The sequence below is a fragment of the Acomys minous genome (genome assembly GCF_964271855.1).
Source record: "Acomys minous genome assembly, chromosome: 10".
Lineage (NCBI taxonomy): Eukaryota > Metazoa > Chordata > Mammalia > Rodentia > Muridae > Acomys > Acomys minous.
The window spans coordinates 114,572,571-114,588,646 of record NC_140491.1 but is presented as its reverse complement, the minus strand read 5'-3'; the positions used below and the strand labels follow the sequence as shown (position 1 = coordinate 114,588,646).

The 16,076-nt window shown below is 40.4% G+C and overlaps 1 protein-coding gene across 6 annotated transcripts in view; it reads left to right on the top strand.

The window, feature by feature from the left end:
• PDE1A (phosphodiesterase 1A) overlaps positions 1–16,076 on the top strand; it is a 278,238-nt gene that overhangs the window by 224,015 nt on the left and 38,147 nt on the right. For all 6 annotated transcript variants that reach the window (XM_084800179.1, XM_084800178.1, XM_084800177.1 and 3 more), the window contains one exon: positions 7,082–7,182. In XM_084800179.1, the coding sequence (XP_084656305.1) occupies positions 7,082–7,182 (101 nt within the window). The remainder of the gene's footprint in view (positions 1–7,081; positions 7,183–16,076) is intronic.

The window sequence follows — 16,076 nt, the reverse complement described above, 5'->3', positions numbered from 1 at the left end:
AGGTTGGCTTAACAGTAATGGAAGATTGTGGGGCGGCTAGGAGCTTCTGTAGTCTCAGCTCAGAACGACCATTGGGATGGGAAAAAATAAAAGAGACACCTGCTACAGTGGGCAGTGAGGAGTATGGGCCATGTGCCACCCTCAAGTTCTGTGCCTTCTTAGTTTCTTATCTGCCAGTCTTGGCTGAAATAATGACCTTAATGTCTGCAAGTGGCATTTATTTGAGCTAACTACTTGGGTTACAACTCTTCACAGAAAGCTAACATTTCAATAATGTGTTTTTTTTTTTTTCCTGAACTGTCCTATCCCTCTGTCCACATGGAACTCATCAACTTCCTCAACCGCCTCACTCTGCAGTAGGGTTAGGATCCAGAGAAAATTCTGAGACCTTAGCATAGAGTCCTAAGGAGCCTGGTGACATGTAGTAGGTACATGATTTTCTAAGATTTAACAAATGCACAAAATTATCATCATAGTTGCATTTTCTCCCTCCCACAATTAATTTCGAGGATTACTACATATGATATCCATTTAAGAGAGCCCATCCCACAGTGCCTTACACATTGACTGAATACTTTTTCAGTCCTTGTTTTCCTTTTTCTCTTAAACTTTGCACATCTTTCAATGCCCTGGCTTTAGATCCCTCTCTTTCCCCGCATTCCACGTTATCTATTGCTGCAAGAACACCATAGCAGCTTAAAACAATAATTTGTTGTTCTATCTCACAGGCCTCTGGACTCCAAAAGTTCCAACCAGGAGGCTAAAACTTGAAGTCTCTTGTGTGACTGCAGCCAGCTAGCAATAATGGTTAGAGACATCTGAGAACATCCCTGGCTTGTGGTCTAGGAGGGCTCACTCTTGTGACTGGTTGTCAGTGTAGCTGGTGGCCGGAAGCTCAGATGGATACTGAAGGGATATTTTAAAATTTCACTATGGTGTAGAAACACCCAAGCCATGACAAAGCAATCATTTCAAAAACTGTCCTAGGAGTAGTGTCTTCAGGGTTCTTCTATCTCTTTCTGGTGTGCATGAATATGTGTCCTCCTATGAAGCACCTAAGTTTCCCAAAGCCTTTTGGCTTCAGGAAGCTTCATTGTCACAGTTCTTTCTAGAATGTTCTGCTTTCACTTGCTTTAGCAATGGAAACAGGAGCCTCCTGAGCACTGTAAGTGTTGTTTCCTGAGACACATTGCCTTAAGGGCCTCTGCTTACCTGTTGATTTCTAATGCCTCCGTCCTATCTCCAATGGTGAAGTGATTTTTTCTTTCAGTGTCTGACATTCCCTCTTTCCCAAGTTTAATAATTTTTAAAAAGTTACCTGAACTAGAAGGTTTATTTAAATCACACTCTACGGGCTGGGCGTGATGGTACATGCCTTTAATTCCAGCACTTGGGAGGCAGAGGCAGGTGGATAGATGTGAGTTCGAGGCCAGCCTGGTCTACAAAGTGAGTCCATGACAGCTAAGGCTACATAGAGAAACTCTGTCTCAAAAAACCAAAAAAACAAAAAAAACAAAAAAAAAACAAAAAAAAAACAAACCAAAAAAAAAAAGAAAGAAAAAGAAAACAAAAACAAAAACAACAACAACAACAAAAAACCCAAAACAAAATAAATCACACTCTAAAATGGAAAGTGTGGATTAATTGGTTTTCTGAAGAAGAAAATGTAAAAAACAACGTCTACTTTGCTTTAACTTAATAGCTGCTCAGTTGTGAAGCAAATTGAAAAAGAATGTGACATGTGACGTCACAGCCAGAATTTCATCATATTACAATATATTTCAGTGCAAACACATTTTGTTGTTTTCTTTTCTTTATTACAAGGACATGGGGACCAAACAAATACTTCCTCTTTCATCCTGAGACTCCTAAGTCCAAAGGTTACCCTGAAAAGATGATGTGACACCAAGGTGTCACATAGTGAACAAGCAAAGACTTTCAAATCCACCATATGACTTTACCCTCTGACTTAAAACGAAGATTTGTTGAGTGCATCACAAGCCCTTGCTGGTTCTCTTGAAGCCCAGGAAACCCAAGCCCCCACTGCTGCTTCCTGGCATAATCCCAAGGAAAGGAAGCTGTTAGTGAGGGTCAGAGCCACTCCTGAGAAAACCACAAATGTGGATGTAATTTCATTTCTTTTAACAAATTTGGCATGACACCTGGCTTCCGATTTTAATCATCCTTTAGCAAGATATCAGTGAGGTCACCCGTCAGTGTGACCATCATGAAATTAGTCTGCTGGTAAACGTAATTTAGTCTTGACTGAGATCCAGAAAATGCCCTAAATTAAAGCAAAAGAGAACGATTTTGAGAATGGAATACACTTTCTGCAGTTAAAATGAATTCATGAATGTGTTGAGTATTTTGTCAAAATGAGATCACACTGCCAACTTGACAGTTGGGGAAAGTACTTTTAACAAGCTTTTTCCCATGGTGGTAGGTGAATGCTAATTTTCATACAAATGAACATTTAGGTATTTGAAACAAAAACACATTACAGAAATACCAGCTAGTTCTGTTCCGGGTTTTTCTCACCCTTCAGATTTGACATGGAAAAGACTGGGTCACTCCTTTTAACTTGAAGTTGATGCCCTGCTATTTTGAGATGGCCTTATCAGAGTGACATTTATAGAGCACTCTAGTTCCAGTCCAGCGCCATCAGGTGACTAATGCATCTGTCACCTGCAAGGTGGTCTGAGGAGCATCTCCTGAGAGGCGTTGTGGTGGAGCTTCCTGTGGGTTACAGTCATGGGAGAAACCCTCGGTCCCCACAGTCAGCAGTGGGAGAGAAGCTGGCGCTTGATGCTGGCACAGTTCCTCGCCTGCCTCTCTCTGCTTTTGTCACTTGATTAACTTGTCACCTGTGCCATCGTGACAGGGGTTTGCAGCAAAAGAGCCATTTGCTAAAGAGCTACGGCTGTATGGAGTGATGCCAAGCTCTCCTCTAACTGTCTCTTTATATACAAGGGCATTCTGGGGCTTTACCCAGAGCACTTTGTCCTTGGTGGCTGGTGGCCTTTATTCTCCCTAATGATCTCAGTAGAAGAAACAGCGATGGCTTGCAATCTGAGAGCCTTTGGAATTTGCAGCCCATTGACTGACTGGCCAGATGCTAACTCCCACACTTCGGGATGACTCCATTTCTTCCTTAATCAATCCACAGACTATGTGGCAGGAAGTCCGTGCTCGGTGGCAATGGCTTCCCTTTCAATACTGTTTGAAAGAGAGTGGGTTTAGGAGGCTGCCACCAGCTTTGAAAACATCCTCTGCAGCTTCTAATGTGCTAGCTCTCTATTTCGGCCTCCTTGTCACTGAAACAGAGTTAATAGTACTGACTGGTTCACAGACTGCTAATGAAGGGCCATTAAGTCTCACTAACTATAAAGCACCTTATGTAGTACCTAAAATAAAATACCTGTTTTCACAATGCAATACCTTTCTGCATTAAGATATAGCAAACTATTTGAGTTTGTTAAAAAAAAAAAAAGACGAAGAAAAAGAAGTATCCAACCCCAACACTTTAGTCTAAAATATTTATTAATTATGTTTCCTTAAAATGTTCTTAAGAACAAGTCAATATGGATTTTCTGATCTGAAATTCTCCCCAGCCTAAACACACGCATGCACTTACATACCCAGCAACTCAAATGTGAGCATAATCTTAGCGTTCTGTTGGCTTCTCTGGTTCATATGTCCAAGTCAGTCAGTCAGATACTTGGCTTTTGAGAGACTAGAACATGGACAATTGTCTTGAGCCATGAAAGTTACTGTGCTCTACAGAAAGGGAAGAAACTGCAATAATTTTTTTTTGTCTGAATCTCAATTCTTTTCTCTGTGTGACCTCTGACATGTTAACCCAGTTCCACGGAGCTCATCTTTGCTATCTGCCAACATAAAGATACAAATATTTATCTACTGAGTGGAAAATAGGGCAAGCATAAGAGTAATGGAATCCTTTCAAGGGCCCAGTCAACAACAGTTCTGGCAGCTTCCTGTCTATCACAGATGCATATGCTGTTAGGAGCAGGCAGTGCTACTTCCGCTATAACCTGGGGACTGCCACTTGAGAATTGTCTGCCTGCGCCCGCCTGTGCATCACAAAGTAGCTACAGTTTAAATGAGATGAAGATTCTACTTTGCTCATGGCTCATGGTTTGTCTGTTTTTTAAGACAGGGTTTCTCTGTGTAGCCTTGGCTGTCCTGGACTCGCTTTGTAGACCAGGCTGGCCTCGAACTCACAGAGATCCTCCTGCCCCTGCTTCCGGAGCACTGGAATTAAAGGAGTGCACCACCCAGCTATGGATCATTGTTTTAACCTTGGATTTCTTCCCAACAGGAACCAGCAGAGCCCAAGGTTGGACCCATGATACGATCTGATCTCATATGTCCCCAAGAATTATTTTTAAAATCTACAAGTTTAAATATTTCCTTAGCTATTAGCATATTCACCACCAGCAATAAATGGATCATCCATGGAGGAGTTAGCAGTCATCCCAAAATTCTACTTTTACTAATACAAAAAAGATTTTTTTTTTCAATTGAATGTGAAATTTTCTGTATTCCAAAATTATTTTCTCATATAAATGTAATCAATAAGTTAATAAGGCCATAACCCAGTGATGATTACATGGGATTCATGGGGAAACCTCTCTTTGTTTGAGGCAGAGATTAACTAGGAAAAAAAACCAGAAAATTCATTTAAAATCAATTTTGACAGCTAAGAAGATAATAATTTTAAATAATTATAGGCTAGGCTGTGATTAAATCCCATTTCTAAATTTACTTTGCAGCTTTATACTTGATATTATCATAGTAGATACTGAACGCTGGTTTTTCTCAACCAGTTAAGTTTATAAATATAATGAATAAGAGATGCCTGAAAATGATGGGCGATCTCTGTTGCCTCGGAAATATGTTTTCTTTAATAAAACAGTGGATCTCTGGGCTACCAACTATTTTAATTTAATTTCTATTCACTTCGTGGTGTCTAGATCCATGGTCTCAGCAGGAACACTGGAGGCTCAATCCCAGCTCAATGTGCAACACAGGCTATTAGGGAGGTCACTGTCTTCCCCTTAATGTCTCACATGAGTGTCTATATGCACCAAGCAGCTGGTTATACTAAGTCCCTTTGGTTCTCAGAGTCACCGCCTGCGTGTCAGACTTCCATAAAGTGAAGTCAGTTAAGATGCTAGCTGCCATCTTCTAGGCTTAATGTTTTGCCGTATAAGTAATAACTGTAGTAAGACGCCATTTGCTCTGTATTTAGCGACTGGACAAGGCTCTGCTAGGAAAAGCACATAAATTTATTCTAAACTTCTCAGAGTGCACAGAGGACTACTCATTAATTCCATTTGAACTGGAACTGCAGCTCGGAGGGTAGACAGCTCACTTCCCCAGGGGCGGAGAGAGACTCACACACTGGACTCACTGATCACACACACTCTCTTCCATTGCTCCCCACCACTACTCTCTTAGGAAAACCTGATAGACTTCAACTGTATGAACAACATCTCTTGCTATGTGCCTCCTCCTGCCATTGGTTCTGTGAGAGAAACATGGCTAAGTGAGATCAGGTCAGCAGCCATAAGCTACATCATTCCTGACTCCTGAGCCTTCATCAGTGCCTCCTGCCTGCCTTTTATACAGAGTCCAAGTTCATGAATTTTCATCAAAGTAAACCCTCAATTGGTTTTATAACCATCGTCCTCTTTTGAATCTCATTTGATTTGACTCTCAAGTGTAACAGGCTATTGGCAACTCTGTTTCAGTACTGGCATGTATGGTGTCATTCCCCATTGGTTCTTTCTATGTTAAGGCCAGTTGCTTCCAGCTGTATTTTCCCCCCAAAATCCATTGCCACCATCAAGCCTTTCTACCAGCTCTTAGATTGACCCTGTGCCTGGTGACCTCTTTTAAACTACAAAGATTACCTGGTATTTTGATTTGTATGTGTATGTGTTTGTGTGTGCGTGCATGTGTACAGATATAAGTGTATATGTATATGTGTGTGTACGTCCATGTGCATGTGTGTATGAAAGAGAGAGAGTGTGTGTGTGTGTGTGTGTGTGTGTGTGTGTGTGTGTGTGTGTGTGTGTGTGTGTTAGGTCTTTATGTGTTTCAAATGTATGAAATATGTCCAAGAGAATAGTCCGTCTCACTTTAGAACCCTTTTCCAACACAGGTCCTGTCTTCTGGCAGGACTGTCAAAAACAACATTTGTTGAGCCTCTTGGCTGTTCTTTAGGGTAACACTTGCTCCCATGTGATGAGTGAGCATGTGAAACCTGCCTAGGCAATGGGACATGTGAATTTAATTGTATCAAGTTTTATTTATCTTAACTGTCACATGTGTTACCGTGTGTTGCAGAGAGTGTAGGTGACGAGCAATGTAGTGAATTGTTCTATCAGCTATAGCAATGGAGAAATGGTATCAGCTGGGAAAAGAAAAGTCAGTGTATATAAAGCAGATGGGCCTGGATTTTTCATGAAAACAACTATTCTTTCCTTTGTCGTTATCAAGTTTCACTGGATTGTAATATATGTATTATAAATGTGAAATTAGGTAAATTCTCAAAAACTTTTCCACATTGTTAATTCTAAAAACGAATTTCATGTTCTTTCTTGAAAAGAGTAAGTATTTTCAGTTTAAAATGGAAATTTGTTTTCATGAGCTCTTCAGTATGGTCTTCTATAATTATATAAATATGTGTTTTAGTGAAGGCGAGCTCTATATTAAAAGACCACTATATTTTAATTTATATCATAAGATCCCAACCTACCAAGGTTGCAATTTCAAAATCCAGTTAGGGTCAATGTCTCAAACAATGGAAAATGACTCCTTTTGCAAGTAGCAAGGACAATCATATTTTGAATTTAAAATTTTGAACTTACAAAAAGTGACACAATCATTGATTTCATAAAGCACCCATTATTCCCAATTAATGGTGTGAGCATGGGAAAACAACGGAAAGAAACAGTTACATGGTTGTGCATCCTGAATACACTAAAGACTCCCCGATAGAAAGAAAAGATGATGAAGATGTCGAATGTGATGAGCTGTCTCTTTCCTTTGCTAGCACTGGCTCACTGAACTGGAAATTTTAGCAATGGTCTTTGCAGCTGCCATTCATGATTATGAGCACACAGGAACAACGAACAACTTCCATATTCAGACAAGGTAAGTGCAATGAAGTCTGAAGGTTGAGAAGCTAAAATTTAAAACTTATTTTTCTCAAAAGGAAAGGGCATAGATGGTGACTGTGGTCAAAGTACATGATAAAATTAAACAAAATAAGTGCCCTCATGAAGCCCACTGCCATGAAAAATGAATATGTGCCAATTAAAATTATTTTTACAAATTTCATTTATTCTTTTTTGTTAGTTTCTTTCTTTTTAAAATATTTGTGTATATGGGTGTTTTGTCTGTATGTATATTTGCACACTAGAAAAGGTCATTGGATCCCATGGGACTACAGTTATAGATGGTTGTGAGCCACTACATGTGGGCCGGAAATTGACCTCAGGACCTCTGGAAAACCAGCCAGTGCTCTTAACCAGTGATCCATCCCTCCACCCACCTACCCCCATTTAATTTGTTCTTAGGAAAGGTGGTTTATAACACGTAGATTTCTTAAAAATTAACAATAGGTTTAACATATTTTTAGCAATAATTCTTAAACTTTAGCAACTTAAATCAATCTACTCTTGTTTAAAAAAAACACTCATTTTTTCCTGACATATTAACAACTTAAAGAGCATAGATGTCTGTAGGATAAGTTATTTTTGCCAAGGAGTCGCTTAAGTCCGACATTTATTCACTGAGGCACTTCATAAATAAATTGTCTAAGGCACTATTCTATGTCACTGCATATTGGAAGGTACACAGCTTTATTGTTTAAGAAATCAAGAGAATAAAGAAATCTCATTCCAGGGCAGTATGAAGTATTTAATATAACTGAAAAATAAGATGCTATAGTGATGGCTATAACGGCAGTTACTCAAACCCAAGTACTGGGGGTGAGTATGAGTTATCGAGTGTCCTCTAGGGTTTCTATAACAAAATACCATGAAACGGGTGCTTTAAACAATACGCAATCCCTCTTATGGTCCTGGAGGCTGGGAGTCTGAGACTAAGGTGTCAGTGGCTTGCGTTCTTCTAGGTCCTTACCCCTGCCTTGCAGAAGGCAGCTCCTTGTGTCATCAGCTGGTCTTTCCTCTCTCTGCTTATCCCTACCCTGGCGCTCCATCCTCTTCATATATGGACACCATTCATATTGGATTTGGGTCTTCCATTCACCATACCTTATTTAACTTCGTTTATGCCCTGTAATTAAGTATTAGAACTATATCCAAATACAGTCACACTGAGGTTCAGAGCTTCAACACATGGATGTGGTGTGTCTGGGCGGGGCAGGGGGCGTGTGGGCAAGTTTGGAACTTTTCCTGTAAAATGGAGGTACCCTAAGTTCTTTTCAGTTAAATGGAGATACCAATGCCTTGGGGGCTAGAATTTAATTCAGGGTAAATAAGGATGCAACTCACCCCCTCTATGTGGAATCCTGACGTTTCTGTGTTTCATAGCCAAGATTGCTTAACAAGGAAACATCACTGCGTCTCTCGGGAAAGCTATAGAACTGCTCTGTTGATAGAATGCTAAATCTTATTTTTTTAAATGCTTTATTGGCTGGGTGTGGTGGCACATGCCCTTAATCCCAGCACTCGGGAGGCAGAGGCAGGCGGATCACTGTGAGTTCGAGGCCAGCCAGGACAGCCAAAGCTACACAGAGAAACTCTGTCTTGAAAAACAAAAAAACAAAAACAAAAAAAAGGTTTATTGGCATATGTTAATCACATGTATGATGAATTCATCATGATATCTTCATACATGAATATAATGTTTCTAACTATATTTGCCCCTTCCATTGTGTCACTCTCATCTCCCCAATGCTTTGTTCTTCCTGTTTAGTCCTACTTCTATTTTATGTCCTTGTGTGTGTGTGTGTGTGTGTGTGTGTCTGTGACCCAGTAAGTTTCTAAATAGTTCTTACAGGAACATGGTTGAAGGGTTGTTTATAGGAGCATGAGTACAGGTCTAAATAAAATGTCTTCCTCTATTCTCTCAAACGTCAACTGTGTGTAAAGCCATAGGCAGGAGTAGAGCCCTCTTCCATGGCATGGTGTTAGATTATTGGCAAGGCCAAGCTTGTACGAATCTTGTCCAGGCTGTGGCTGTATCATGCCCAGAAGACAGTGTTGCATATCACTTCCTTCCCTCCAGCTCTGACGTTCCATCTATTCCTTCTTTAGAAAGTCCTCTAACATAATTACCACGTAAGGGGGATATAGATGCTCTACTTAGCTGAGATACAGTTTTTCTATTTGTAAATAAGCATTTAACAGTTATTCTCATGACTGTGATCAGTTGTATGTCTCTGCAGTTACCACTGTCCACTGCACAAAATAAAACTTTTTGTACCCAAGCTGACAGCAACGCCAGACTATGGGTATAAACAAAGTTATTTAGAAGGTGGTTTGATGTTCATATTACTCTTGGTAAGCAAGAACAATGTTAGTAACTTCCTATGACCTCCTGAGCCTGGGATCTTTAACCAGGTTCACACTATCACACAGGAACTCCCTCCTGTGGCTGTGGGCCACAGATCCAATCAGCAAGTAGTTTATTATCCCCATAACAGATGAGCCACTATTACACCAGTGGGCACCTCTGGCCTGTCTGATTAGTAGTGTGCATGCAAGATCTATAGCAGAGTAAGGCTGTTGGTGGGAGTTCGCCTTCAGCAACAGAGAGCAGCCTTGGGTGCTGAGCACGATAACCTTCTAGCAAGGCAGCTCGAAAGGCAGTACCGACTCATTTTCTTTAAGTCTGAGTCTAGAGCATATGGTGCCTTCAGCAGTAATCTCTCGCTGTCTAGTTCTGGCGGGAAGCCAACAGCACTGGGGATTTGCCTGCAATCATTTTGGGGGTTTTGAGGCTCCCTGATTATACTTCGTAGGACACTATTCAATAATTTAATAACTTACAGCTTCTGGGAGCAGCTTTGTCTAGCCACACAGGTACCTCCATTCAAATTCTATTTTATTTTTGGTTAATTCATCGAGTGTCAGCTTTCTATGTGGCCTTTTCATGCACAGTTTTCACTGGCCCTTCTTCCCCGCCCCACACCCCCTCTTAAACCTAGCCATTTCCCAGTTCACTCCCCATTCCACATGGCCAAATATGGTTGTTTATTCATTTGCTTTGTTTTGATAAGCTATTTCTTAGAGCAATTTTAGATTGTTAGAAAACTGATCATAGAGCACAAATTTTCTTTATGCACAAGCCAGCTACCGTATACTTTTGCCCTACAGTCAGAACCAGTGTACAGTGCTTGCCCAGTATGGAGCACTAATTATAATTAATGAGCTAATATTGATATACTATTAATTAAAGTCCTGGCTTTACTTTAGGATCTGGGCTTTGCTTGTAATTACCACGGGTTGTGATAAGTGTTTAATGTCCCCCAGCGTATTTCTCTTCTCATTTTACTGTTGGAAACGCTGGTCTTTTAAAGATTGGGCGTATCTCGGCTGTTTTTTTTTTCCCACTTAGCAACATGTGTGTGGAGATTCCTCTGTGTTTTCTTGTGTCTTGAGAACTCATTTTCATCCCTGATGTCTGAATATTATTACATAGTATGGTCCCACCCAGTTGATATAGTCAATCGTGATATGGAGGAATTTTAGTCTGTTAATATTTGGCACTTGTGAACAGCTGCTATAAACAAGAATGTACTAGTTTTTATGTGGCTGATTCATTTATTTTTTTTAACAGAAATATTTTAACAACCAATGTTTCAGACATAAGGAATTGTATTGGTACTGAGAGGAAAGAGACAGTCTAATACAGTATTAGGTATTTTAAAACTTAATAATCATTAAAATGACTGAAATTCAATGTATACATCATTTGGTTTATGTCCCACAATATATTCAGAAACATAAGATTGCTAGGATGAAGTGGCCTATGAAAATACAGTCAGTGGGTGGCCGTGCTGAGACGGAGGAGTGGAGAAGAGTGCAGGTTCAGGCCAGTGACTACCCAGCTCTGCTCCACAGAAAGAGTCAGACATGGGGTGGGTCCAAAATGTTAAATCCCCAAACAGGATGGTCAGTGGATCAACAGAAAAAGTTGAAATGCCATAAAAATGTCCTCCCCCAGAGGTGACATGAAAACACGAGGAAAGGAGAACTTTGCACTCAGGGTACAGAGCAAGAACGCTGTTAACTTATTTTGCAGAGGAAAAGGAACACCTGTGCTTTTATTGTATTATTACTTGTTCATATCAAGGCTGCTTCTTGCAGGCTTTTCGTCCTCCTCAGAATCCATAACAAGGAGGATTTATATGACGGGGGTTACTGAGCTGGGCTTCACACAGGGCAGCAGTTCCGGGGGTTAGTGAAGGGAGCAAGGGACCTATCGCCAGTCAGCACTGCATCCCTTTCTGCTCTGAACAGTGAAGAGCAAACGGTTTCCTCCAGCACTGTCACGTGCAGCTGTGTCTTTCACTAGCTATCTACAGCTGGGTGGGCAGAGCTAACCTACTCAAACACTGGTCTTTGGAGAAGGAGGAAGGAGTAAAGGAATGTGATGAAGGAGAGAAAGACGCCAGTGGGAGAAGGGAGAGGTAAAAGATGAAGATGGCAGGAAGAATTAGTATTCTCCTCAGGTATAGTAATAAATAATAAAGATGAGTGAAGTCTTATATTTTACTGGTTTTCTTGTGAGTTGTCTACCAGGGCCAATTACTTAATGGATTCATTCTACACAACTTGCAAATTATATTAAAGACTATTTCAATGACAAAGACATGCAACAATATAACATCTTAAACTTACCGGTGTTAACCTTCATATTGCCAAAGGAGAAATAAGGTCAAATGTCACCGACGACATTAATTCTATTTTACTTTATAGTGCTCATTATTTTACAGTGTTCCTGCTATTTGGATTTAGAGGGCTTTTCTAATATGGAACACATTTACCATATAAACAAACTGGCTGAACAATGACTTAGAACACAGGGCAAGGCCGTGTTTGTGTTCACTAAAGGCATTATAATGTACAAAATCCTTGAAAGTGTAAACAAATGGAATTAATTTTTCCTTTGTGAACAGAACATGCCGAGCTACATGTTACCATGGATACTACATGTTGCTTAGAGTCTTGTTCTTTTATTAGCAGTAAAAGACCATCAAACATTGAGAGCATGCAGTATTCTCAGTAAGCTTGTTGGATTTTTGTGACAAAGTCATACACATTTTGCTATGCTAAATCAAGTCCAAAGTACAGCCTTGCTTGTTTCTCAGAGTGGAAGTGATACTCATAGCCATATCATGTAATAACCCTGAAAATCCTGCCATAGATAGTTCTGATAAAAATGAGATTAGTGGAAAACCATAGTTTTCCTGGAAACATCTGGAAATATATCTGGTATTTTGATCATTCAATACTGATTTAATTATCTGTTAAACACGGGTTACATATGACCTCCCTTTGTTTTGATCTGTGATTGTTAGTTAAGTGAGTTTTAGACTGCGAGATTGTTGGAGGACTTGCAGTGTTAGTCACACACACAGGCAGACACACACACACACACACACACACACACACACACACACACACACACGGTCTCACCTTTCTGTCAGTGCAGGATGCATTAGAATGATCTAGTGACTGATTGGCCAATTCACTTATGTTGAGTTAACAAAACAAGAGGCTTGCTTTATCTGGGAGACTCTTAGTGCTCTTGGGTGTATTGATTGCAGGAGCTGTGAGACTTCTTTGGTTTCTTTTTTAAAAATATCATGTCTAGATAATGAAGACAACATGATTTTATGGCACACGTAGCAAACGGTCGTTAGAGAGAAGCAAATTAGCATCCAGCCCACCACCTTTTGTCCTGTGACAACAGCCTTGGTTCTTTGTTTTGTACTCACCAGCTCATCAGTAAGCATGCAGCCACAGGTGAGCGCTAGGCTGTAACCTGAACTTTACCCATCAGGAAGCCAGTCAGTCCGTTCTGTGTGACATGCTTTCTTACCACAGTGTCTCAGTCAGGGTTTCGTATTGCTGTAACAAAACACTCTGACCAAAACCAACTCAGGAAGGAAAGGGGTTATTTTGGCTTACAGCTCTGAGGTTGCACTCTTTGACTGACAGAAGTTGGGGTAGGAACTCAAGGCAGGAACTGAAACAGAGTCCATTGAGGGTTTGCTTCCTGGCTTGCTCAGCCTGCTTCCTTATACCACTTAGGACCACCATCCCAGATACGGCACTGTCCACCAACGGAAGGGCCCTCACATGACACCATCCATTTATCAAGAAAATTGCCTGCTGGGTTGTCTACAGAACAATGTTATGGAGGCATTTTCTCAATTGGGAGTCCTCTCCAATTACTCTACCTTTAGTCAAATTGACCTAAAAGCAACCAACACACATGGCTACTAGACCTAGAAAGAAGGAATGCCCAAGGGACTAGGTTCTAGGCGCTGTATAGCAGTGAAATTGCTGCAGGCTTTACCTGCTGCAGGCCAGTGCCTCTTGTCACTGCTGCTCCTTCTCCTGTGCTGTCCTGTGTGGCTGGCTCACCAGCTGAAGACACCACACACCGGGCTTCTGTCCCATCCCGTGTCTAACACCGTAGGAGGAGAGGATGAAGAAGCCAAGACGCTGCTCTACAGAACTAAAAATACTTGCAGCTGGTCCATACCTTGTGTTAGAATATCAAGTCTGCCCAGGCAATTTGAAGTAGTTTATTATTTTAGCGCTTAAGTTATATGAAAATACAGGCTGGGTGAGAAATAAAAGCCTCTGGATGAATTCAACAGTTTAAGAGTAAAATGTCTGCTACAAACTTGTGTTGAAAAACAAGTTTCTCCATTCTAATTTACAATGACTACATCTGCAATATTCAGATTTAATCACAGAATTGTGTGGGAGAAACTGATTTCCATCATCCTCTATCCCCTACTCAAAGTAATTTGGGGTCAAAGAAATGAAGATGTAATTAACTACTTGAAATAGGGCAAAAAGAGGTTAGTCATTTACTGACTGAATAAAGATGAGCAAAATTTTTTTCTCTTGGATATTTAGACTGTCTCACAGACATTAGCATTATAAATTGAAAAGAGAGGGCATATAGATATTTAAACTGTGATAATTAAAAGGGAAATTAGCATCATGACTAATTGTACCAGATATACAAGCTAACTCTGGTTCAACATTTGAAATTCAACACAAAATCTAAGGAAGAAAAGGAGTCACGCTGAGATATGCAGAAAATTATTTGACAAAATAATATCCATTTATGGTCAAATTCAATAAACTAAAAAATGTGGGCAATGTCCTCAGTTTGGTAAAGAGTGTGTCCTAGAGTAGAGCGGTGGCCACTTGGTACTGAGGGGAGCAGTTAAGAGATGTTGGTAAAAGGACCTAAAACTTCACCTAGATGAGAGGAATAGGTTAAGAAGGGAGATTATATAACACACTGGCTATTATTAGCAATGTATTACATTCTGGAAAATGACCAAAAGTAGACATTAAATATTTCACAAATGTAATAACTATATTAACTAATGTATAATATTAAGCAGTCTAGCCACTGTACAATGTATTGCTGGCAAAGGTTATGCTATAGCGAATTTCTGCATTCTTTTTCCATTTTAAGACTTGAAAATACATTGAAAACATGAACATCTACACAAAGCCTGTAAGTCACATCATCTTCAATGATAATTGAAAATTTTTTTTACTAAACAAAGAAAAGGGGAAGGGTACCCCATCTTTACCACAGACTTTCAGTAGTGCTGCACATACTAGTCAGCACAACAAAACAAGAAAACGAGCTTTTTTTTTTTTTTAATATTGAGAAGGAAGAAACAAAGCTGTCTCGTTTACAGTGACATGACTGTGTAATGTATCTGAAAGAAAGAACTGACAAAACAACAACAACACAAGCCCTGCAGCTGAACTGGTACAGCAGGATGCAAGGTTAATGGGTTGTAGCGTTATGACTCCACAGCTGTGTCCTCCGCCGGAGTCAAACAGGTGCCGTTTCTCTTTACTGTCTACATTAGTACCCGCAAACTGAAACACTTGCTATAAATATAACAAGATGTGTAGAAAAACCTAGAGGAGGAAAACCATAACATTTTGGTGGAAGAAGCCAGAGGGGCTGAGGACATGAGGAGAATACGGCCGACAGAATCAACCAAGCAGAACTCACGGGGCCTCACAGGGACTGAATCGGCAATCCTAGGGCCCGCATGGCGGCATCTGCACTAGGTCCTCTGCGTATACGTTGTGGCTGTTGGCCTGGTGTTTGTGTGAAACTCCTAACAGAGAGAGTGGGGTATCTTTGACTCTTTCATCTGCTCTTGGGACCCTTTTTCTCCTACTGGGTTGCCTTGATATGAGGATTTGTGCCTGCTCTTATTGCAGTTTGTTAGGCTGCATTTGGTTGACATCCCTGGGAGGGAAATCTGGTAAGATACGAACCTTACATCCTTCAAAAGGATCACAGGCTTAAACATAAAACACAAATCAAAACGTTAGGACAACGCAGGAGAAAATGTACATGACCTAGGGTTTGACAGTGACTGACTGCAGCACCAAAGGTGTGGCTATGGAAATAAGGGTTGAAAGCTGAATTTCATTAAAATTAAAAACACTCTGCCAAAGACATTGTGAGGAGAATCAAAAGACACAGACGGGAGAGGGGAGTCAATATGTTTATGAGACATGGCTATTAAAGGACTATTATTTAAAATGCACAAAGGATGGTTTAAGATAAAATCTAAAAAGCAGCATGATTAAATGGTTTAAAACAAAAAACAAGAAAGCAACGTGAGTAACACTCAATTGTGAAGTGAAAAGAGTCTTTTAAATATGGGAAGACATCTGCTGCATGCTCTATAGCATTTGGGGAGAGAAAACACAACGGCAGCATTAAAAGGATGGGTGACCTCCTAGGGAACCACACTGCGGACACTGCACTTTCTGCAGTTCTCCTGC